The 21933-nt window shown below is 36.8% G+C and overlaps 2 protein-coding genes across 2 annotated transcripts in view; both read right to left on the reverse strand.

Annotated features, from left to right (window-relative positions):
* Positions 1-5860: 5860 nt before the first annotated feature.
* LOC107087983 (transmembrane protein 233-like) lies at positions 5861-8984 on the reverse strand. Its single transcript, XM_015379863.1, has 3 exons — positions 8604-8984; positions 6277-6411; positions 5861-6095 (listed from the first exon to the last, which is right to left on the reverse strand). The coding sequence occupies exons 1-3, from the start codon at positions 8778-8780 to the stop codon at positions 6084-6086; spliced, it is 324 nt and encodes a 107-aa protein (XP_015235349.1). The 5' UTR covers positions 8781-8984; the 3' UTR covers positions 5861-6083.
* Positions 8985-12696: 3712 nt separating this feature from the next.
* The window catches only part of LOC107087986 (RNA-binding protein Musashi homolog 1-like), a 37726-nt gene continuing 28489 nt past the window's right edge, over positions 12697-21933 (reverse strand). The window contains exons 10-14 of the mRNA XM_015379866.1: positions 19987-20114; positions 19397-19453; positions 14468-14524; positions 14164-14318; positions 12697-14074 (exon numbers count right to left, since the gene is read on the reverse strand). Of these exons, the coding sequence (XP_015235352.1) occupies positions 14033-14074; positions 14164-14318; positions 14468-14524; positions 19397-19453; positions 19987-20114 (439 nt within the window). The 3' untranslated portion in view covers positions 12697-14032. The remainder of the gene's footprint in view (positions 14075-14163; positions 14319-14467; positions 14525-19396; positions 19454-19986; positions 20115-21933) is intronic.

The raw sequence follows: 21933 nt of genomic DNA on the forward strand, positions 1-21933 counted from the left end.
ATACAATAATGGAAACACTGTTCCACAATCAAAATCATTTGGGGCATTGGGAGAATGTTATCTCGTCCCACTGAATACATTTCATGTTCTTTACCTCCTGCATTCCCACCATTATCACGTTCCATTTATGCAGCTGCATGAACCTCCTGAATAGAAGGAATGTGTCATGAGATATGAGAATATGGAGACTGTGGCGCTAATGGAGTCAGCTTGTTAGAGAGGCCTATATCAGCGCTTGGTTTGACTCATGAATGTACAGTGAAAAGTGTTGCTAATAAAACACCAGCATGGCTACAGGTGATACCGTTTACCAAAGGGAGACATCAAATGCGTTTTGATGTAAGCATGTTAGAAGTAAAACTGACTGTAAAGCGCTCAGTTAATTGTATTTGTGTAATTTTTCCCCCTTCACTTTGTATGTCAATCAGTTTGCTGACACAAAAGTCTACCTTGATCCCTTGATAATCTGTCTAAATTCTTTCAAGTCGCCTAATCCCTGCACTCATTTTTCATCTCGTCCTCTTGAGTTTTGCTTTGGTGCGACATCAAAGAGGTTGCGCTACAACCGTGTTGCATTTCCTTTTCAACTGACAAGAGATAATAGAGCAAAGATTAGTGCTAAAACTGACTTGTCCAAGTGAATTACAATGTCTGCATCAAACCCATTCAGGGAGGAACTGCTTTGACTTCCACCTGCATGGGGGAGATATGGTTTCACAGAAGGGTTATTTTTTGTGTGTGTGTGTGTGTTTGTCTGTGTTGCATGTAGGTGTTATTTGTGTCATCAAGGGTGCTTGGGGCACCATTTTAGCTCAAGGAGGGCAATGAAACGCCTAAAAACAGCTGGAAAGTGTTGCTTTAAATAACAACAATGAGAAAACTGAAATGAGTCATGAGATGAAACAGACTCAGAGGATCACAGAGCTCTACAAACCTCATCTGAATCATCACTTTTATTTGTTCCTACCTTTTTCGGCTTCTTTTTCAGTCAGATTGAGGTAGGGCCAGTGTTGTTTGGCCGTGTGATGGAGTGGGCAGTCTGCAACATGGAGACAAATCTGCTATTTTTAGCCGGTAATATACTTTGATATATCCAGTGACAAGAAAGTATCTAAGGAAGGCAGTTTGCATTACAAGCTGGATGGAGGAAGGGAAGTGGAAGGGAAATATTTCAGACTGAGATTAGCCATTTATCTTACCGTAATCTCTTTACAAAGAAGTTAAAGTCTTTGTCTGCTCACAGAGTTTTTGTATTGCTGCTTTTTTGCTTAGATTACAGGAATAAATAGAAGAAAAAACAAATTCTTTAATGAAAGCCATCCAAACAAAGTGGCTCTAAATTAAGAAGTAAATGCCCCCTTTTTCTTTTTGAATTATAAATCATCTATGCAAGACAATTTTGTTGGGACTGCCAAGCTTATTTTCACTAAACACATCTATTTACAGCTAGCCTTATAAAGAAACCACTTGGATTGAAAGTGTTAAATAACATCTAATAGATGTAAAGCGCATTTAGAAAAACAAAGTCACTTTGCAGCAGTCTGTAATTCTTCTCCCTCCATTGTGTGATAGGCTGGTGCCTGTTCCATCACTGGAAGAACATAAAAACCCTACGCAGAAGACCCCAAGTTGTGATTTCAAGGCAGGACTTTCTATTTTATTAACTGAACAGTTGTACATCCTCCTATGTAGACCATAAGCATAAAAAAGACTAAACTTGAATAAAATGTATTAAATATCTTTTTTTCTGATTGTCTTATCAATACTGTCTATTTTCAGTCACTTGATCGACATTGAATAAAATAATTCGTCCAAGGTTTTTTATCCCTTTTTGATTCTCCTATGAAATTCCCTTGTCCTCCGATGTAGTTTACAACTGCATGCACAGGTGCTATCAAGTGTGAAAATGGAGTAGCTTGGTGATGTGACTTGGTACACCTCTGACTTCCACTGTCCTCGGCAGAAGTACTGGGCTGACTCTGCGGTCGCTGGGTGCATCAGAGATGGAGAGAAGCTGAGTACAAGGAGATGTTGAACCAGTTTGTGGCATAGTGTGGAAATCTGATCTGATCTGATCTTCAATATCAACAATACAAGGGAAGTGATTGTAGGTTTCAGAAGAAAGTAACACCATGGGATAAGAAGTGCAGCTGGTTGACGAGTAGAAATACCTTTGCATTTACCTGGACAACAATCTGGAGACACAATTGTGAAGCCATGTACAAGCAATGATATTTGAATTGGTAACACTGCTGCTTCGGCTGCTAGTTTAACTTTGTCTCCTTAGCTGCTCTGCATAACAAAACCAAATATTTTAGATTTCAAGTGTTGCTGTTGTGTGTTGAAAATACAGTGTTACTTTAATGCTTTTTTGGTCTAATTCAACTATGCTAGTTCCTGCAAAGAGTTAGTGTGTATCCTGGTGTATCCTCGAGTGGATTTCTCCCAGAATTCCATCCTGTGATTTTTTTCTTGGAGCAGGGCGATGCTTAGAGAGGGACAGCAGCAGACAACACGTTTTAATACGTGAAGTTGTCGGTCTTACACAGGAAAGGGCAAGGCAAGTTAAGGCAAGGCACGTTTATTTGAATAGCACAATTCAGTACAAAGATAATTTAAAGTGCTTTGCATGAATTAAACAAAACAGAAGAAAAATAAAAGCAGAGTAAAAATAAAAATAAAAAAAAACATTATAAAAAGCAGGTAGTAAAACAAATAAAACATTTGCACCACAAACCTAAACTATAATACCTCAGTTAACGGTTTAACTCCCACAGTCTTTAACTTCAAAGAACTTTTAGGACTTTTACAGTCTTTTAGGAGATTGTTCCAGATAAGTGGAGCATAGGAACTAAATGCTGCTTCTCCACGTTGAACTAGAAGACCTGAGTGGTCTGGGAGGCTGATACATTGTCAAAAAAATCTGTGATGTATTGAGGTGCTGATCAATTCAGTGATCTATAGACTAGCAGAAGGATTTTGAAATCTATTCTCAGAGCTACAGGGAGCCAGTGGAAGGAGTTGAGAATTGCATTAATAAACTCTACAAAAGAAAAACGCATGAATGCTTTTTCTAGATACTGTTTGGACATAATTCCTTTACTGGAAACGTTCAGGTGATAAAAGGCTGACTTAATAACTGCCATGTGCCTCTGAAGTTTCAGGTCGGAGTCCTTCATGGCACCAAGAATTTTTAACCATAATCAGTGGTTTCCAGCTAATTTTCAAGCTGTTAAGCAGGGACCCAGGTTTGGCCTACAGTTCCTGTTTTTTCTGGGGACAGGGGCTAAAAGTCAGTTTATCTTTGCAAGGCAGGTGAGATAAATCTCTATTAAAACATATGCGCTAAAGACAATAGCGTCAAACATTATCTTTAAGTATTGGTAGATAGATTAAGCCACAAAATGTGTTGAAATATACCTAATGAACTAAGAGTGGTGTTTCACCTCTGTCACAATGTGAACTGTGTTACAGTTTTAAGCAAGTTATTTTAACTTAATATAATGTGGACAAATACGGACACTTTTAAAGTGTTGGATTTAACTGCATGTGGTTTGAATTAAGACTTCCAAACTTAATGTGTGTATTCAGCTACAAACAGAGCAGTTTAAGGCACAAAGAAATGTGAAACAGGAGAAAAAAAAATTTGTGCCAAATTTTGGTTTGTATCTATTAGCTGGAACTGCTAAGACACATTTCAATGTGAATGATCAATTATCCATCGCAACACTTTAACATGCTAAGAATAGCTTAGTGTTTCAACAGACTGTTTCATCAGAAAATTGAAATTAGTTTTTGGTAGACTGGTGAAGTTTTTTTTTTCTTTTAAATCTTTTAAATCTCTTCTATTGGTATCTGTGGGGAAAGCTAATAAAACAATGTGTGTTTAAGGTGATTGTCAGATGATTATATCTTTATGAAGCTAGTTAAAGCCTTATTGGAGCAGAATACTGAGGCTTTCCTGTTGAGACTATAACAAAGCAGCAAATCTTCGTCGGAATGGCCAAGAAAATTCTAACCTTTCAGCTGCAATGGCCTAGTCAAAGTCGTGATCTCTTGTTTTAAATATTGCCAGTACCCCCCTACTAGAAAAGGGTACAATAATGGAAGTCTTTATTCTTATATAACTGTGATAGACCATGATGTGAAAAAGACAAATCAAGATCTGAACTTCCATAACATGAACGACAGGACATGCAACAAAGAGAGGAACTACAGTGTTCTGTTAGTTTGAACTCTGCAGGACGAAACTTCTGACACTCTGAGGCGTTAAGGGAGCAGAAGATGCTCTAAGCTCAGTTCTTAAAGGAACATCAAAGCAGCATTGTAGTTTTTCTGTACAACTCTGGAGCAAAAAGAGGAAAGGAGTTCTTTTGGATATATTTCAAAAAGATTCAAAGCGTCAGATCTTTGAAACCACTTTTTGGCAAAGGTTGCTTCAAACACAGATTCTAATTTTCAGTCTGCGTAAAAACTCTTTACACTTTAAACTTGAGTTCCACTCAGCAGCTACAGAGAACCCCTAAAATAATGGATATTCCCTGTGCAAAGCAAGGTTGAATTACTACTTCACTTAACCTCGGGTAAAACCTTCAGGTTCTGGACAAAAACAAATGCAATTAAGGAAACAAAGAAATATACTAAGGATACAAAGAAATGTAAAATACATTTAGAAAATAAGGTCATCTTTTATAAAGCCGCTAACTGAAATAAGATATAAACACCTGCAGTTGTCACATTGCTTCTGTCTATGCTTCATTTGTAATCTTTAAATGTGTCAGAAAATTAAAGATATACAATAGGGGAAACAAGCTGTCGAATAAAAATTTAATAAATTAACAATAACTCTTGAATAATATTCATGGAAAAGTCCAAAGTTAAAATTAAAGTTGCCAGAAAGTTTTACAAATACCTGTCTCGGATTTTCTCATGTCTGCACTCAAATATGGTGGTGGTAGCCTGATGCTCTGAGGATTCTTTCCTGCATCTGGACCTGAACATCTTGTTGTAATTAATAGAACTGTTTCAGGAAACCCTTATCCAGATTGGGACATCCAGATGTAATGCAAACAGTGGGACAATGATGGGAAGAACACCAGCAAGTCGACTTCTGAAAAACTAAAAAACTCACATCAGATTTTGTGGTCTAGTCAAAGTCTGTAATCAAATGCAGAGAAGATGTTGTAGAATATTCTTATGTCAGTATTTATGCTCAGAAATCCTAAAGTCTGCTGGATGACGTAAATTTTACAGATAATAGGCAAAAATCTTTCACAATGGTGAAAAAAATCGACAAATCACAAATGCCACAAGGGCGGCACAATCAGTTATTGGGTTTAAGAGCCTTTTAGGAGGGCAGGTTACATAGTTTTTCAGAGGTTTTTGTTTCATTTGCAACAAATGCTAAGGTTTTGTGTTTAGTTAGGTAATCTCTGTTGTATTAAAATTTATATTTGGTTATATCAAATAATTTAGGCAAAATCAAGTCATTGGTTTTGTTTTTGAATTTATTATTTCCAAGAAAACATAAAAATACTGACACATTCTACAGGATCAACATCAACGCAAACACACTGACTTACATATTTGGGGCAAAACATCATTTAGAAAAATCAAACCATTAATGTAAATACAGCGGAGAAGAGGGAACAAAAAGTATAAATGAAAATCAGCTTAACTGTTTTGGAAAATGTACTTCAATGTCAATCTGAAAAGTAATATGTGACCTTTTAGTTTCTCTTTGGGTCCGTATCAATGCTTTAAAATAAAGGGAAAATCATTACGTTTCATTAGAAGTTACATATTTTATCTGTTTGAGTCAAGAAATGGCTGCAAAAAAAAAAATTAATCTACCTATACTGAATAGCAATTCTCCATCGTCTTGGCCTCGTGCAAACTAAAATCAATGGATTTCTGTTGCTTTTAAGCATCTGTGATATCTAGTGCAGAAATAAATCACATTTATATTGACAAAATGAGTCATATCCTCTCAATGGGTGTGGGTAAATAACGGCCAGTCCAGATAAAACCGTCCAGAGGTTTTTATTCCATTGTCTCATATTGTTTCCCCCTTCCTTTCACAGCTAAAGATCCATCTGAAAGAAAAAACATGGCCTCAAACATCAAAGAGAGTCTGTGTCAGACATGTAGAGGCACATTATAGATGCAGTGATTCTCAGGCACAAACACGACATGTTACAACATTTATGTCGCTCAGTGTCACCGTCTGTAGATATGGGAATGAAATGTGCAGAGCGACGGAGCTCTCTGACTTACTGTGGTGAAGTGAACAATGCAGGTGATGGCGATGACGAGAAGGCCGATGATGACTGAAGCGATGGAGACGTACAAAGCGTTCCTGCCCAGCCTCCTGGAGCCGTCATAGTCACCACGATAATAACTGTTTCTAGACTGGGAAAATAAAAGATAGAAGTAGATTAAATCTAGCATTGTGAACAGGTTGTGCTTTTCTAGCCTTTGAATTTCTGTCTTCGATTGACAATTACTTCTTTAAAAATGTCTGTAAGCCAAGTAATTACTGCTGCACCTATAGATGGTTTTAACCTTCATTTGGGCATTCTAAAGAAAGATATAAATAAAAATAATTTAGATATAAATGCATGTGTATTATATAAATATATATATATTTATTTAATTTCCCTTTGGGATTATTAAAGTATTTTTGAATTGAATTCAATATATATGTTTTTATTTGATGCTTATAAATATTTATAATTAGTATTTGTAAGTAATTTTGTCTTAATTACTGTTATAATGATGATTTGATCACCAAATTAGTTGAGGACCATTTCAATAATGAAATAATGAATACATCACAACCTATAACTTTAAAAGGGTCTCCATGCGTTGCCAGCTTAGATTCTAAGCAAAGGTCTGTCATGGTTTTGTGGCAATATCTTCTGTATTTAACCTAAATCCATTTACCCATCAGCTTTTTCATTCTCATTACACTGTCGCTAGTATAAAGCAACAAAATTCACTCTCTGCATTTAACCCATGCCCTTTGGGAGCAGTAGGCATTGTGCAGTTCTCAGGGAACAGAGTGGGGTGAAAGGTCTTGCTCAGAGACCCAGAGTGGCAGTCCGTGGGAGTGGGGCTTAAACACAGAACCTCTGGATTCCACTAGGCCACAACTCCCCTACAATGGATCTCTGTAGCTTCTCCATAGTAACCACCCTGTTTGACTCTCCGATGACAGTTCGTTTTGCCTGCCCTGTCCGTTTGGAAGTAAGGACATGTCTTGTTACATATGTTTATCCTATTTTCAGGATGATGTATTGAACAGTTGACAGATGTTTAGAGCATTGTTTTAGAACATAACAATGCTTTTACAGTTTTAGGTTTTTTTCATTGTGGTCTTTGTGATCCTGCTTCTCTAAATAATATCCTATAAAGAATAATCTTGGACATATATTGAGATGAAATAACACCTGGTTGGATTTTCTATAACTATTTTGAAAATATCAAACTGTACAAAAAAACTGCAGGGTTTAAAAGTTCACAGCTCATGATGTATGTTTTCACACTGTGCGGCCCAACGCTCTGATGCAACCTTACGATGGAAGACTGAATTTCAAACATGTTTCATTTTTCTCCTTAATCTTGCGATTCCTGATCTGGAGATGGTCGTGAGAGGCTTATCTCCCCATGTTACCCCGTGTACACTGCACGAAGCAGGACACACGATTAGGGTGAAACTCCGCCCCATCGAAAAATTCTCGTGCGACTGGAGAAGCCCGAAAAGGGAAAAAAATCATACAGTGTATGCCTGGCTTTAGATAGTAGACCCCACTTTGCGTCCTTGCTCAACAAGTTTGTGGTGTTGAGATACACACATACAGAAATCAAGCTAAACAACAATTTATGTCATTATGTTAAGAGATATAAAATCATCTCTTAAAATGAAAAAAGCTACTTTTGTTGTTGATGTTGCATGTAATGTTTTTACACCTGCGGTTAATATTTTTTATTCGACCAATAGTTTGGGTCATGAGTGGACCGTATTGTGAGTCTGAAACTGAACAGTTCAGTAACCTCTGCTCTAGATTGCCCTTCAGTATGAGTGTGTGAGTGTAGGATTGTACTGTGCTGCCCAAGTGCCCAGAGACCGCCCTGGACTGCTGATCCGTCCTGCCACCCTGTCTCAATGAATGGATTTAATCAGCATAAACCAGACGATATACACTAGGATGCCTTTCATGTAGTGATTTAAAAGAAAAATCTTAAAGAGCAGGGAAAAATCACAAGAAAAAACAAAATAAGGTGCAAGGATTTTGCTTGTAAAGTGGCAAAATGTGAGAAATATATCAGTGTTTTATCCCTGGACACTCTGCTTTGGCAGATTCAAATTCTGCCGTCTTCAGAATCAGTCCTTTCTCATTTTCCAAAACAGAGGATAAAAATAGAAGATGCAGTTGTCTATGAGGCAGGGTTCATCACATTCACTCACAGGTCAAAGGGCAGTGTCACCGCACAGTTTCAAAACACCATTTCCTTCAGCTTGTTTCTGGTTATTTCTCAATGGCCAAAGAATTTACCGGTAGTAAAATCCAGCCTAGTTTATCTGTGTAGTCCATACATACCATGACAGAGAAGACCAGGGCCACGATGTTTACGGGACATGCTGGACAGAAGCACGCCAACATGGTCACATAAAGGTAGCTCCGGAGGGGAGGTGGAGGTTCCTGCTCCTCTAAATAAAAAAAAGTGCTCCCGCTTAAGGAGCTTTTGGTTTGTGAATCTAGCACACCGACTGCCATTGACGTTCCAAAGAAACACGGTATGAAAACAATTACAACCCAAATAAAACTGATTAAAACAATTCCAAAACGCAGTGAATACAAAAGAAGGAAGCTGGAGGAGCTGAAGTCCAAAGTTTATCCAGAAACTAAAAGAAGTTATTCTTTGGAAGCCATTCCGTTTCACTTCTGTGGGTTCTTGTGTTTGTAGGCAGATGGTAAAAGGAGAGAGGCGAAAGAGGATCTGTGACCCTGCTGGCCTCTGTCCAGCTCTTCATATGTAGGGGGGATCTGGTACCCCACAGAGTGCACTACGAGCTCCACTAACTGGTTTAAAAAATCTTTCATGTTAGGGTAAATTTAAACAGTTTGTTGCCCGAAAAAAAAAAAAAAAAACTCTTTTCTGTATGGATTTATGTGCTTTCATTTTTCACCAAATGCCACCACCTGCAGAGATTTAATTTGTAGACCTGGACTTTTCTAGTTTTCTATGTAGATCCTCCCAACAATCATGAAGAGGGGAAAAAAAGAATTGTTGAGCAAAAGTCAAACTTTGCTGTTGTTAACATTGATGTTTTATTTTTTTCCTGAAGCTATTAGTCTTATCAATGTCACTACTTTAAAAAAAGAAAAAAGTCCTCTTTGTCAAATGGGGGAGAAACAAAACATCCCACAACATTATAGACCATTCAACCTTACTTTACAGTGACTGAGTTGGATTTTTAATAAATGATCTCTGTCTAAAGTGCCATCCTCTATCTTTAGCAGAGGTCTCAATTTTTATTACTCAAGTAAAGGTATAAATGCTACTGTCGATAGGTGGGGTACACCCTGAACACGTCGCCAGTCCATCGCAGAGACAAACAACCATTCACACACTCACTTCTAAGGAGAATTTAGAGAAGCTGATTAACCTAAAAATCATGTTTTTGGGCTGTCAGAGGAAGCTTTAGTACCTGGAGAGAACCCACATATGCACAGGGAGAACATGCAAACTCCATACAGAAAGACCCCAGGCCGGGAATCGAACCCAGACATTCAGGCTGCAAGGCAGCAGTGCTACCCACTACTTCACTGTGCAGCTGGAGTATCCACTCAAGCTTTTTACTAAAGTAGTAAACTAATAGTGAAAGTGTCAATTTTAACAGCATTTTTTTTTAAATGCCAACAAACCAATAATAAAAATCTGCTTAAATAAAAAAAAACTAACAAGTTTATTTTTAAAATGTAAGGAGTAGAAAGTAGAGAAAATTGCAAAAAAATAAAATAAAATAAAAGAAGTGAACATTAAAAGGTGTTTAAAAAATCCAGTAAAGTATAGATAAATATACCTAAATATACCTATTATTCCATATTACTGGTGGTGGGAGGATGAACTCCTCACAGCTGGAGCTATTTTTGTATTTTTTAAGGGGTCTGACAGAAGATGTGGGTGATTTTTGGGGAGGAAATAACTTCACGAGAGTTCCTCGTGAAGTATTTTCCTGACTTACAAAACTAAAAAAAATCAGCCTTAGCTTAGGGGATCTCTTTTCTTTCCTATTTTAAAGGGCGGCTGCAGGAAATGAGCCTCAATGTTATATTCTATTAAAAACAAGAGTTTTATAAGTTAGTATTTACATTTCTGAAAACACAATTCAGATTGACTTAATTTCTCCCAAATGGATATAAAATGTTTTTTGTAATCCTTATATGGGGTTTCTTTTACACTGGAAAAAAATCAAAATCTAGACGAGTCATTTTTTCCTTAAAATAAGTGCATTTGCTCTTGGATTAAGGTAGTAAAAGAGACATCTTGCCAATGGAACAGGGCAATTTACACTTAGAATAAGAAAACAGAATAGCATTGTTTAATTTCAAGTGCATATTATCTAATTATCTTAATTATCAGAGTAAAAATACTCATTCCATTGGCAAACTATCTCATTTACCTACTCAAATTAAGGGAAAATACAATTAATTTAAGACATCTTTACTTATTTCTAGATCATTTTTCCAGTGTAAGAGATGTTGAAGAAACATGGCTGTAGGAGGAAGGATCTCCTGCAGCAGTCTGTTCTACAGCGACTCTAGAGAGGCCTGACTGAAGACTCTCTGTTTTTTACATCAGTCTGATGAAGACATTCACTTTTTTCTATACTTTTCTTCATGGTAATAATTTCTCTTTTTAAAATAATTTCAAGAGCCTCTAGAGTAGTTACAGAACCTTCTATAGAAACTTGTTGTGCATCTTTAACGTTAACTTCTTTTAAAAGTGCAATATAAATGTATCTATTAATTCAAATGTGAAATGATGCCACAGCAATGAAATATTTATTTTATGTTTTTTTTTTTTTTTTACATTTTCATTAGGACGAATATATTTGGGGCATTTTGAAACTCTTGATGCTCAAATTGATTCCCCATAACCAAATGATCCAAAGCACAGTCATATCTTTGATCAAAAATACTATTACAAACTGCTTTAGAATAATTTATTAGGAACTTCAAATTGAAATATTCAGAAAACAAAAATAAAAAAGGAAAGCTTGGCGAGGGACAGTCAGAATCTTTACCCGAGCCCACATGGAGCTCCACTCCAAATATTGGCCTATTTCCATACATCACCAAAACAAAAAGGCATCTGTAAAAGCAACATACAAGGGGGAAAAACATCTCAAAACAGAAAAATATAGTTCTTTTCTTCCCAGAAAATAAGTCTTAATGCCGCAGAATTTCCCACTTCTTGTCTGCTATTACCAATAATAGTACTATTTTCATTTGTAAGGTAAAAAATAACTTATTGCTTTATTGTACGTTTAAAAAGTTACAGTGTTGGTGTCCAGCAGTAGTTTCTATTTATTTTTTTAAAACCATGTCCCAGCCTGTCTGACAGATGAACTGCTGGCTTCCTGTGGCAGAGAAGAGGCTAAACAGGCAGGCAACTTGTTTTTTGTTTTTGCAAAACTCTTCCTGCTTCTCCTGCCAGCCAGCGGCGTCTCATAGTGAACCCCTGTATCAGAACCGACTGGGAACGTCACCCTGTTTCATTTCTGATCCCTGCCATGCCTCCGCCTTTCCACCTCCACATGGAGCAGAAACATTAAAATTAATATGTTGGTTTCAGAGAAGCACATATTTGGGAGAAGGTTGGGCGAGAAATGGAGGCCAACCACAAATGAAACAGGGTGTTCTTTTTTTTTTTTTTTAGTACCAAAGAAAAAAGGCAATTAAAATGATCCTCCGCTGCCAGAAGTAGTTCCATATTACACTCTGGATGTATGCGCACAAACACGGACTCACACACGCTCAGACGCAGCCACATGCACCTTCGAACAGTGATAAGAGGACAGAACAGGATTGTGATTTTTTTTTCTCATCTTTTTTTCACAACGGCGTTCTCTGAGAGTCCTTCATTTGTCTTCACGGTGGACAGCACCGCATAAAAGAATCATTTATTTTAATAAGAGAACAATAAAACAGAAACATTAAGAGAACCGCTCAAAAAAAAAAAATATATATATATATATAATATTTTCAAAAAAAAAGAGGAAGTCAAGCAAAACCCAAATCCCTCATTTCTGGTTTAAGGTTGTTAGAAGAGTCTTGCAGTGAAAACCACAACAACAAAGACGGAGAAAAGGCTTAGACCTTTAGAGACCAAGACCTTATATGGTCTTGGTCTCTAAAGGTCTTGGCCTTGTCTCGGTATTCCTTGGTCTCGGTTGGTGTGGCTGACTTGACTACAACACTAGTCTGTGGTGTTTATCTGAAATGGGCAGCATGAAGATGTAAGAGTTAAAGTAGCATTTTTAAGGAAGTAATAATAAAAAAGGATGACTTTATCAAATGTCCAAATAAGCCTAAAAAGCTCCTTAAATTGTACTAAATAATCTTCCACAGCTTTAAGATAGTTTGTCCTCCATAAGTTGAAGTTGACAACTGATCTATTTTTTTCTCAAATGTGCTACATGAAGATGCAGAAGTCCAGCTGGCAATTCTGAAGGAGTAAAGCAATTAAAAAGGGGATGACTTTTGAGTAAAATGGATAAATGTGTCAGCTAGAAAGCAAACGATTCAAACGGATTTTCTCCTTCTTTGTTAGAATTCATCCTTACACCGAGTCCTTCTAGCATTTTGTAGGAGGTATAGCAAAACAAAAAAAAAAGAAAAAGAAAAAAGCTAATTGATTGTTATATACAGAGAAAATAGGCCACAGAAGATCCTGGAAATGTATTCATGTTTCATCTTCTCATTTTAAGCTAATTTTTCTTCCATAAGTCCACTTTGTTTAACTTCAGTTGCATGGTCATTCAAGAGTCAAACGCTCACTCTTAAAGTGAAGGAAAAAATAAGATTTGGTCGATTATTGGAGCATATTTCACCTGACAAACTCCTAAAATGCACGTTTCAGCAATGCACAGAAGTGACACAAAAGCGGACTGGCCCACAGTGTGCACATCTAACCATATGCATACTGTTAAAGTAGTGAGATGCTTGGAGACAGTAGCATATGACATCCAGTCAAAAACCAACCAATGAGAATCCCCTCCATCCCACCCCACCTTTATATACAATATCTTACAGGAAGACATAAAAACATTGCTTTAAAACCAATTAAAGAATAAAATACCTTACAGATTATCATTATTATGTCAATATTAATAACAATATTACAAAGGTTTTTTGTTTTTAAAGACTACCAAAATATACATTTTTTCTTCTTCTTCTGTTTTCAGTGACAGTTGCAGCGTAAAAAAGGACTTTTGTTGGGTTTGTTCTTCCTTTGTTAAAAATGCCCCCACCTCACATATTTTGTTTGTTTTTACCACATCAGTAACAGCTTTGAAAGATTTCATGATAAAATAACACATCACATTATAATAAAATCATTTAGAAAAAAAAAATAAAATTCAAAACAGTTCGTCCTCTTCCTCCGACGGCTTTTCATACAATTTTCCTGCAGTTTTCTCCTCTCAGCCTCAATAGAGGAAACAAAAGGATGACCGAGGAAGGATGTCGGGGTTGTCGAGGGACTAGTTTGAGGACATGAGTACAAAAGAAAAGAAAAAAAAAACTAGAAGAACCGGGGACGTTACGTCGAAGTGAGATTAGTACAGAGAAACAAGGGTTCTGGTTTTAAAAAGATCTTCAGTCGGTGGGTGGAGCCACGTGGTGCCAGGAGAGCCCGCGGCCAGCCAATCAGATTGTGCCGTCAAAGGGCAGTCAGCATTCTGATTAGCACAACAGCAGACAGAGGAGGAGCCCTCCGATCCTCTGTGACCTGAGCCTCTTCAGTGGTAGCCATTAGTGAACGCAGTGGCAATCAGAGGACCCTGAGGACACAGTGGCAACAATGAATGCACTCTTTGTGAGTACATATGTGCAGCCTTGCATGTTTCTGAATGTAACAGGCGTGACCTACCCCTAGACCATGTCCGAACCCTGTGCTGGGGGCGGGGCTGGCGGCACTGATGTAGGTGCTGACTCCTGAGTCTTGGTTGGCTGCGGCGTACAGGTCAGCCATTGGTCCGGGGCTGCTGGTGCCCAGGAAGCCAGCTGTGCGTGATGGGGTGGAGCCTGAGAGGCAGAGGAGACGAGTCAAGCTTGGACACCAGAGGGCTTCACACACACACACATGCTTCTAAAAATATGCTTTTTATTTGTTCAAGCGAGCCCGTGCAAACATTGCGTACAAATATAAAACACACTGGAAGTCACAGACGTACCTCTGACTACTGCTGCTGCAGCTGCTGCCATTGGACCGTATGCAGTGAGTGGAATGGCTGAGGATTACATAAGAAGCCACGTTAAACGCCTCATTGTGGATCCGCTCTGATATCAGATCATAAAGCAATAATCTACAGCTCAGTGTGGCTGAATCTACATCTGCTCACACATCTGTCACGTCATTTCAATCCAACTGCTAGATGCAGGAGGGCAACATAGAGAAGCATCTGGCTCTGAGTTATCTAGGATAAGAAAAAAACGCTACGAGTCACATGTCGGGCTCAGGAGTTTTGAACCTGAAGTACAGCTGCAAACGACATGCTCGCAGATGTGGGTCATATTTATAAAATAACCCAAACTAACGGTGCCTGCTGCTCTGCTGTACCAGGAGAGGGCATAAAAATAAAAAACTCCCTCTAACTGGCATTTATGTAATAAATTAAATCCTCTTTAGTGTTAGAGAAGCAGTGCTGTTGTATCCCCAGGACTTAAAACCTATGCTGCTCAAGCGCAATCTGTGCCACAGAGGCCGGTCCTGCAGTTACATAATCATATTCAGGTAGCTTTTACTCGTTACTGTCCCTTTAACTCCCCCGGCATAAAATGTTATTCAGCATAATTAATCAGATCATAACCTCTGCTTTAGGTGCTTTCCATCTAAAACACAGTAGGCAGACACACTGAAAACCCGGTTTCGGCCGCTGTCCCTATTTAATCTACAAATCAACGACTCTGCCTTGAACTTGACGTGTTGGTGTTAGATTTCCAACATGTTTAGACTTTTGCATTACAGTTCATGGTTGTAAAATGAAATTGGGAGGTCTATGAAGACCTTTTCTAAGAAGCTGCACTAACGCTGCGAGACGTTTGTTCTGACAGCTTCTCTGGCATGAAGGATTAAACTGAACGAGAACAGAACCAAATCAGCAACGGAGCTTTTAAGAGTTAGATATACAATATATATTTGTAACATCAGTATGTCCATTAAAATAGCCTAGGGCTATGGATGCAAAGATATACAAATTTTGGATGATATGGATTTTCTGATATTCATATTGTTGTTCTGGCCTAAACTGGACATTTACTAATATCATTTTTTTCCATTGTTTCTGACATATATAAATAAACTAAGTGGAATATCTGCCAATACAGATAAATACCAATAAATCGTGCATCTCTACTCAAGAGTAAAGGGTCCTTTTTCTTTCTAGAAATCAATTTCTTTAAAACATAAACCCACAAGCTAAAAGTTTGGTCAAGAGTGTATAGTGTGTTTACATTTTCAGTTTAAACATTCGCTCCTTTTCCACTCATTTTGGTTTATTTTAAGAAATACTTCTTATTCAAATTATGAGTCATTTAAGACATTTTTTATTTTAAGTACAAATATTTACAAAACTAAACAGTAAAATGTTCCACGGTAGGCCCCTTCCTCTGCTCCAGGTCGCAGCATCATTAGAGAACTCCATAATGCATCTTTAGCTGCTTTTATATGTATTTTATATAGTGACGGTGTATTAAGCATGAAGACTTTTGGAAAAAAATTTTCATACTACAAGCAAGATAAAAAAAAAAAAAAAAACCCTTCTTATGTTATAAATTGTTAGTTGACCACTGACCAAGGCTGCTGCATCAAAGAGCTACAGGGGATTTTGACAAGTGTTGATCTTTGAGCTTCTTCACTATTTTAAGAGCAGTTTTGGGTTTTCACCTTTTCAGATAGAAAAAACAAACTTTGCCACAGTACATTAATTTTTAACCGCAGTAAGGTTGTTTCCCAAATCTGTTGAAGGAGCAAAGTGACCCAGATAGCAGAAAAGGCTGAATGTATTTTATTCTTTCCAGATTTTAGCCTCTGCCTGTCATGAAACATTTAGGGATTGGAAATGTCCTTTAGGGCAGTCATTCTCTAACTTTTAATAACCACCTGCAAATCTTCCGAGATTTATGTGCTGCATCACAAAAATGGAAATAAATTAAATTATGCATCACATTTTTACTCAAAGGTTAAAAGTTTCAAGTTTTCAGATCAGAAAACATAAATTCCCCAAAAGTAGAGGTTTCGTGCCAGGCACTGGCTTAAATTTCAATATGGCTATATAAAGGTTGTGTAATATAAAAATATCTGATTTAAACCTCTCAATATGTTTAATAAACCATTCTATATGGCATGGTATGGTATTTGAAAGTGCAATATACTGAGAAAATAAATTATTAGCATGCTTTCTCAACAAATGCAGGCTGCCAGGGGATGCGCCGAACCCTGCAATGAGGCGTTGGTTCTGGTTCATGTACCACCCTGGTATGCTGCATGTCTCCCTCCTCTGTTTAATCCCAGTTCTTTCTCCCTACACTGAAAAAAATAATGCAACCGGTTTTGGCATTTACTTAATCATATTTAGTTATCTGACACGCTTGTCCCGAGTGGGGTCGCGAGGGGTGCAGGTGCCTCCAGCAGTCAATTGTCACCTAAGGACAATTTAGAGAAGCCAATTAACATAACAGTCATGTTTTTGGACTGTGGGAGGAAGCCGGAGCACCCGGAGAGAACCCACGCATGCTCAGGGAGAACATGCAAACTCCATGCATAAAGAACCTGGGACAGGAATCGAACATATTTAGTTACTTTAACACAATTGCTTCATGTTATCAGGGTAGGACATAAAACAGTTGTGTTAAAGTTAGTGTTGCACCGATACTGGTACCAGTATCGGACTGGACCCTGATCCAGCACTAAAATAGTGGTACCTGTATCGGTGAGTACCAACAAATAGGGCACCGATACCATTTTGACAGTTTATTCAACTATTGTCACCTATTCCAGATAGGCAATAAAAACTTCTACTGGATTTACTTTGTATTAGTCTTATTCCTGCTTCACAAAGGTAGGCAGCAGCTTGAAAAAATGCCATGATGGCAATTATTTTACATCCAAATAGTATGCAGTTCTTCATATATACACACACACGTCAATTTCAAACAAATGGTATCGATATTGGCTGATATTGCACAGCCAGGTATCAGGGCCAAAAAATGGCATCGGCGCAACCCTAGTTAAAGTAACTTAATATGATTAAGTAAATGTCTTAAGTGGTCGCATTATTTTTTTTTTCAGTGTACTATCAAAGGTAACCAAATAAAGTCCACTGCCTTCAAATAATTAAGAAAACAATGTTAGCTCATGAACCATCATAGCTCTACATGGTTCTTAAAGTTTATGAAACCATGGCTCCATATAGTTATTATTCTAAGCCTTTAAACCCTAAAGAGTCCAAAATTAGTTGTAACAATAGACTTTATTTCTGATTTTTTTTTACTTTTTTTTACTTTTAATAAAGTAAAAAAGTATATATATTCTAGCACAGACTTTTCCCTGTTGTTTAAACTGCAAGGAGTTCTGGGTAAACAACGTAAGCTCGGTCCTGTAGCGCTGGCCTACAAAACAATGAGTATCATTAAACCTTTCCAGTTTGAACAAACTGAAATTGATGACGGTATAGAAAGCACTGGCAATAATGAAGACAGTGAGGAGGAATAAACGAAGGAAGAGGGGAGAGTTGTCTGAAGAAGCTGGTGTTTGTGCTGCTGCTAGGAGATGCTAACCTAGATTCTCCAGTTTATAACAGGGGCTGTTTATGGTTAGCATTGGAATAAAACTTTTTCTCAGATATATTAAAACAATGTGCTGCAGCAACAGAAATATGCTTCACTTTAAAAAGTGGTTATCTTCCAGTTTGATTTTGATATGAAGTTTAGCTTATGCTAATGGTCTTAGCTCCTGCTAGTACAGTAAACAATAGAATACAAGCTTATTACATTTGTTTGTTTTAACAGGTTACATTGTATCGATGGTAAAAACTTTGAGTCAGTGGCACAGTGTGGCATTGTCTAAATTTACACCCATCAAATGCAATATGATGAGAAAAAAAAAACAACTTGGCTGGATGAAAAATATAAAAAAATATATATAATATTTGGAGTGATTATTAGATTTTTACGTCTCACAAAAAACTATTTTTAAGTTATGGTAAAAAAAAAAAAAAAGGTAAATCAAGGGCCAGCACCCCCCTCCTTGGAAATCTTATGCAAAACAGTGCCTATTGTCACTCATTTGCAATATTCTTCTCTCTCACTGTGCAATAACACGTGCCAACTACTGAGTAAACTGTGTAATTTTCTTACTTATCTCTAAGGTCAGTACATTTCTGCAGTGCAAATGCAATAACCCAAGTCAACTACTTTGTACTCTTCCCTTAGCTCTCTACTGTGCAGATATTTTTATATCTAAGTGAAACATATTCCAAGACATTATAACTTGGTTTTTTTTCTTTTTTTAATGCTTTTTCTTTGGTACTATATACACTTTTTATATCGTCTGTCGTATTTTTATCTTTAATGGCAGCTTGCTTTAACTCGTTGTACTCTACATAAGCAGAATTTCTCTGAAGGAGTAACCCCAATGGATAAATAAACTTGAGTCTAAGTCTAAATCACAACATATTTAGACCCACATGTGGAGCTAGGCAGTGATTTTTTTTTTGTTGTTGCTTTAAAAGGTAATGTCTAAATCATTTTGTTTTTAAACAGACATTTTTCTGTACAGATACTGCTCTCCTTCATACACACAACGTGTTATGTTAACTCTTCTGTTAATATAGATAATTAATTAAGATGAATTAAAATACATTTTTCTGAATACCAATAATATCAAAATCTGCTTAATGAGGTCACTATAGGTCAACGTTTTACAAAAATTAGTGATCAGAACCTGTTCAATAATCTCTTATTGGTGCATCTCCATTTATAAATACTTCATCTCTATTCAAGACCAGAGACTTTAATCTCAAACAGTTCAGTGTGACGTTTTGCTTCAAAATGTTTGTTTTTTTCCGCTCTTTTGGCCTTTAGAAGAGAAAGGAGGCACTGACCTGCCAGCTCAGGGGGGTGGGATGATGTCAGAAGGGGGGTCCGCTCTAAGTGGAATTCTAGAAACAGAGAAGGTCAAGAGAAAAATGAGAGAGCGCTTTAAAAATACAGTCACCATCCACAAGACAAACTACAAAGCCCCAGACACACAAAACGGCAAGATAGGGGACAAGTATAGCACACAAGTATAGCAAGAACAAAAAAAAAAGGAAAAAAATCCTTTAAAGACGGCAGGAAGTCAGGAGCAAAAGGAAGAGGAGGAGCCATACGGTCTAAATGAAAGGGAGTTATATAAGCAGCTTAAATAAACAGAATCATCAAAGAGCAAAGAAGTAAACAAATGTGGAAATTTAAAGGAAAAAAATTAACAACGTTAATGTGGGTTTAAGGGAAAAAAGTGAAGCTTCTGACCAACGAATGGAAAGAGAAATCAATTTTGGGTCAGATTTGGTCATGAATGTATGTGCAGAAACAAAATCCAGAGAGCAAAACAAGACCTCTGTACATCAGCGTTTTTATCGTATGCGTTTAGACGCCTTCCTGTTCGAAGAGTCACAAAGAGCCAGGCATGAAAAACATAAAAACAACGTACCTGGAAACTGGTAAGTGTATCCAGGTGCTAATCCAGAGTAACTGCGGCTGGTGTAGGTAGTAGTCTGGAAACCTGGATAGCCTGTAAAAAACAGAGTAAAAAGATTCACTTTTAATGCAGAAAATGAGCTAGGCACAAAGAATGTTTTATTCAGTTGCAACAATCTATTAACTGCTGATCCAAACAACAGATGCATTTTACAGATAAGTCACTTTTTTCTATTATGACCGATACTTTAAAATAATTTGAATCTATAGTGAAACACAAGGTCGGTTATAAAGACGCAGTAATAACAAAAAGCTTTGTGTATAATGTAAATACCAATGCTATTATAGGAAGAATTAGAGTTAAATTATAACTGAAGAAACACAAATGGCCAGTAGGGGGAGCAATAAAACCACACAGGAAGAAGCTCTTGCTTTTCTCAATGAAAATATCTTCAAACTATTTTCCTCCAATAAAAAACCTTCCTGTCTATGACATTATGTTCAGCGCACATCATAGATGAGACACAAATCACAGCAAAAGCGAAGTAGTTGATTCAAGGCAAACTGGATTTTATTATTTTATTTTATTTTTTCAGTCTATTTAAAGAGAGACTGCTCTACAAATACAAATTCTGGATGGTACTTGTTTAGATCAAAATGAATTATCTTTCCATCTTATCTTAATGTTCTTTGAAATGGAATATATAAGATCCAACAGGTGTAAATGTACCTTGTTCTTTAATCAGTCCTTTAAAGACATTATTGCAATTAATAATTAAAGTGTGTCTAATTAAAGGCCTTATAATATCAGGCCTCTTCTTGTGAAGTGAAGGATCATTATGATCTCTAGATATAGTTCTCTGGTTTTGGTCTAAAACAATATTTTTGTATGTTCAAGAATTTTATTCGGAAGTAAGAAAGGAAATGGCTGTTGAGTTATCCTGAAATATTGAAATATTTCAAAATGATAACTTTAAAAAAAAAAAAAACAGACTGTCACTACCTGACCTGTGCTTATCTGAACCATCAGCTCAATAATGCAACCAAAAAATACACTTGGGTCGCCATCAACTGAGCTTAATGATGATAACGTCAAACCAGCAACATAACATCAAGAAGGTAAATGCTTCAATTCTCTTAGCAAAGTTATTAGTAATAATTTATACTATTTAGTATACTTTAATCCTTTAAGGATATAAATAAGTACTTTTGTTTACGTAGTGACATTATTTAATGGCGACCTGTTGTACATGCTTATATGAGCTAAAGGTACAGATTGTGTTTCCAGCACAGATCAGTAGTGATACAGACATTCTGATGCGAATGCTAAAGAATAGGGGTGCCTCGATACAACTATTTAATTTCCGGCATGATACCATTATTACAACTTTAAGGACTGGCTGATGCAGATAATGCTCCGATACAATATCAACATGAATCAAACATGGTCTTATGATTTATTTGATACTGTTGGGTTTTAAAAAATGTTTGATCGAGTGATGTTAGTAAAACTGAGAACTAAAATCAACAATAATAGGTGTGAGAAAAACTGACCCATGTAATATTAACTGAGGTTTTTATTAGTTTTTAGTTAATATCGAACCGATATCAGATATTATATTCGGATCAGGACATCCCTACTAAAAATGCTCCATCACTTCGAATGTCTTTGCTTGAAAATTTGAGTGTAAAAGAGCTTTTATTGTGCATTGGATCGTCTCTACTTAAAATATAATACAGAACAACTGGCGCAATGAGAAAGCACTGTGTACAGTTTCTAAAGAGCCTTGGTAGGATTTAATATCTCAATTTATTAATCCACAAATAAGATACAGAGATCCTTAACATTTGCTTAGGAACTTCTAATGTCCCCTAATATTAAAGTCCTTCCTGAATCTGAAATGATTTGATCCTATCAATTCAGACATTTTTAAACAATTGCTTAAAACAATTGTTTTAA

This window comes from Cyprinodon variegatus, unplaced genomic scaffold (assembly GCF_000732505.1).
Source record: "Cyprinodon variegatus isolate N-32 unplaced genomic scaffold, C_variegatus-1.0 Scaffold202, whole genome shotgun sequence".
Taxonomy (NCBI): Eukaryota; Metazoa; Chordata; class Actinopteri; order Cyprinodontiformes; family Cyprinodontidae; genus Cyprinodon; species Cyprinodon variegatus.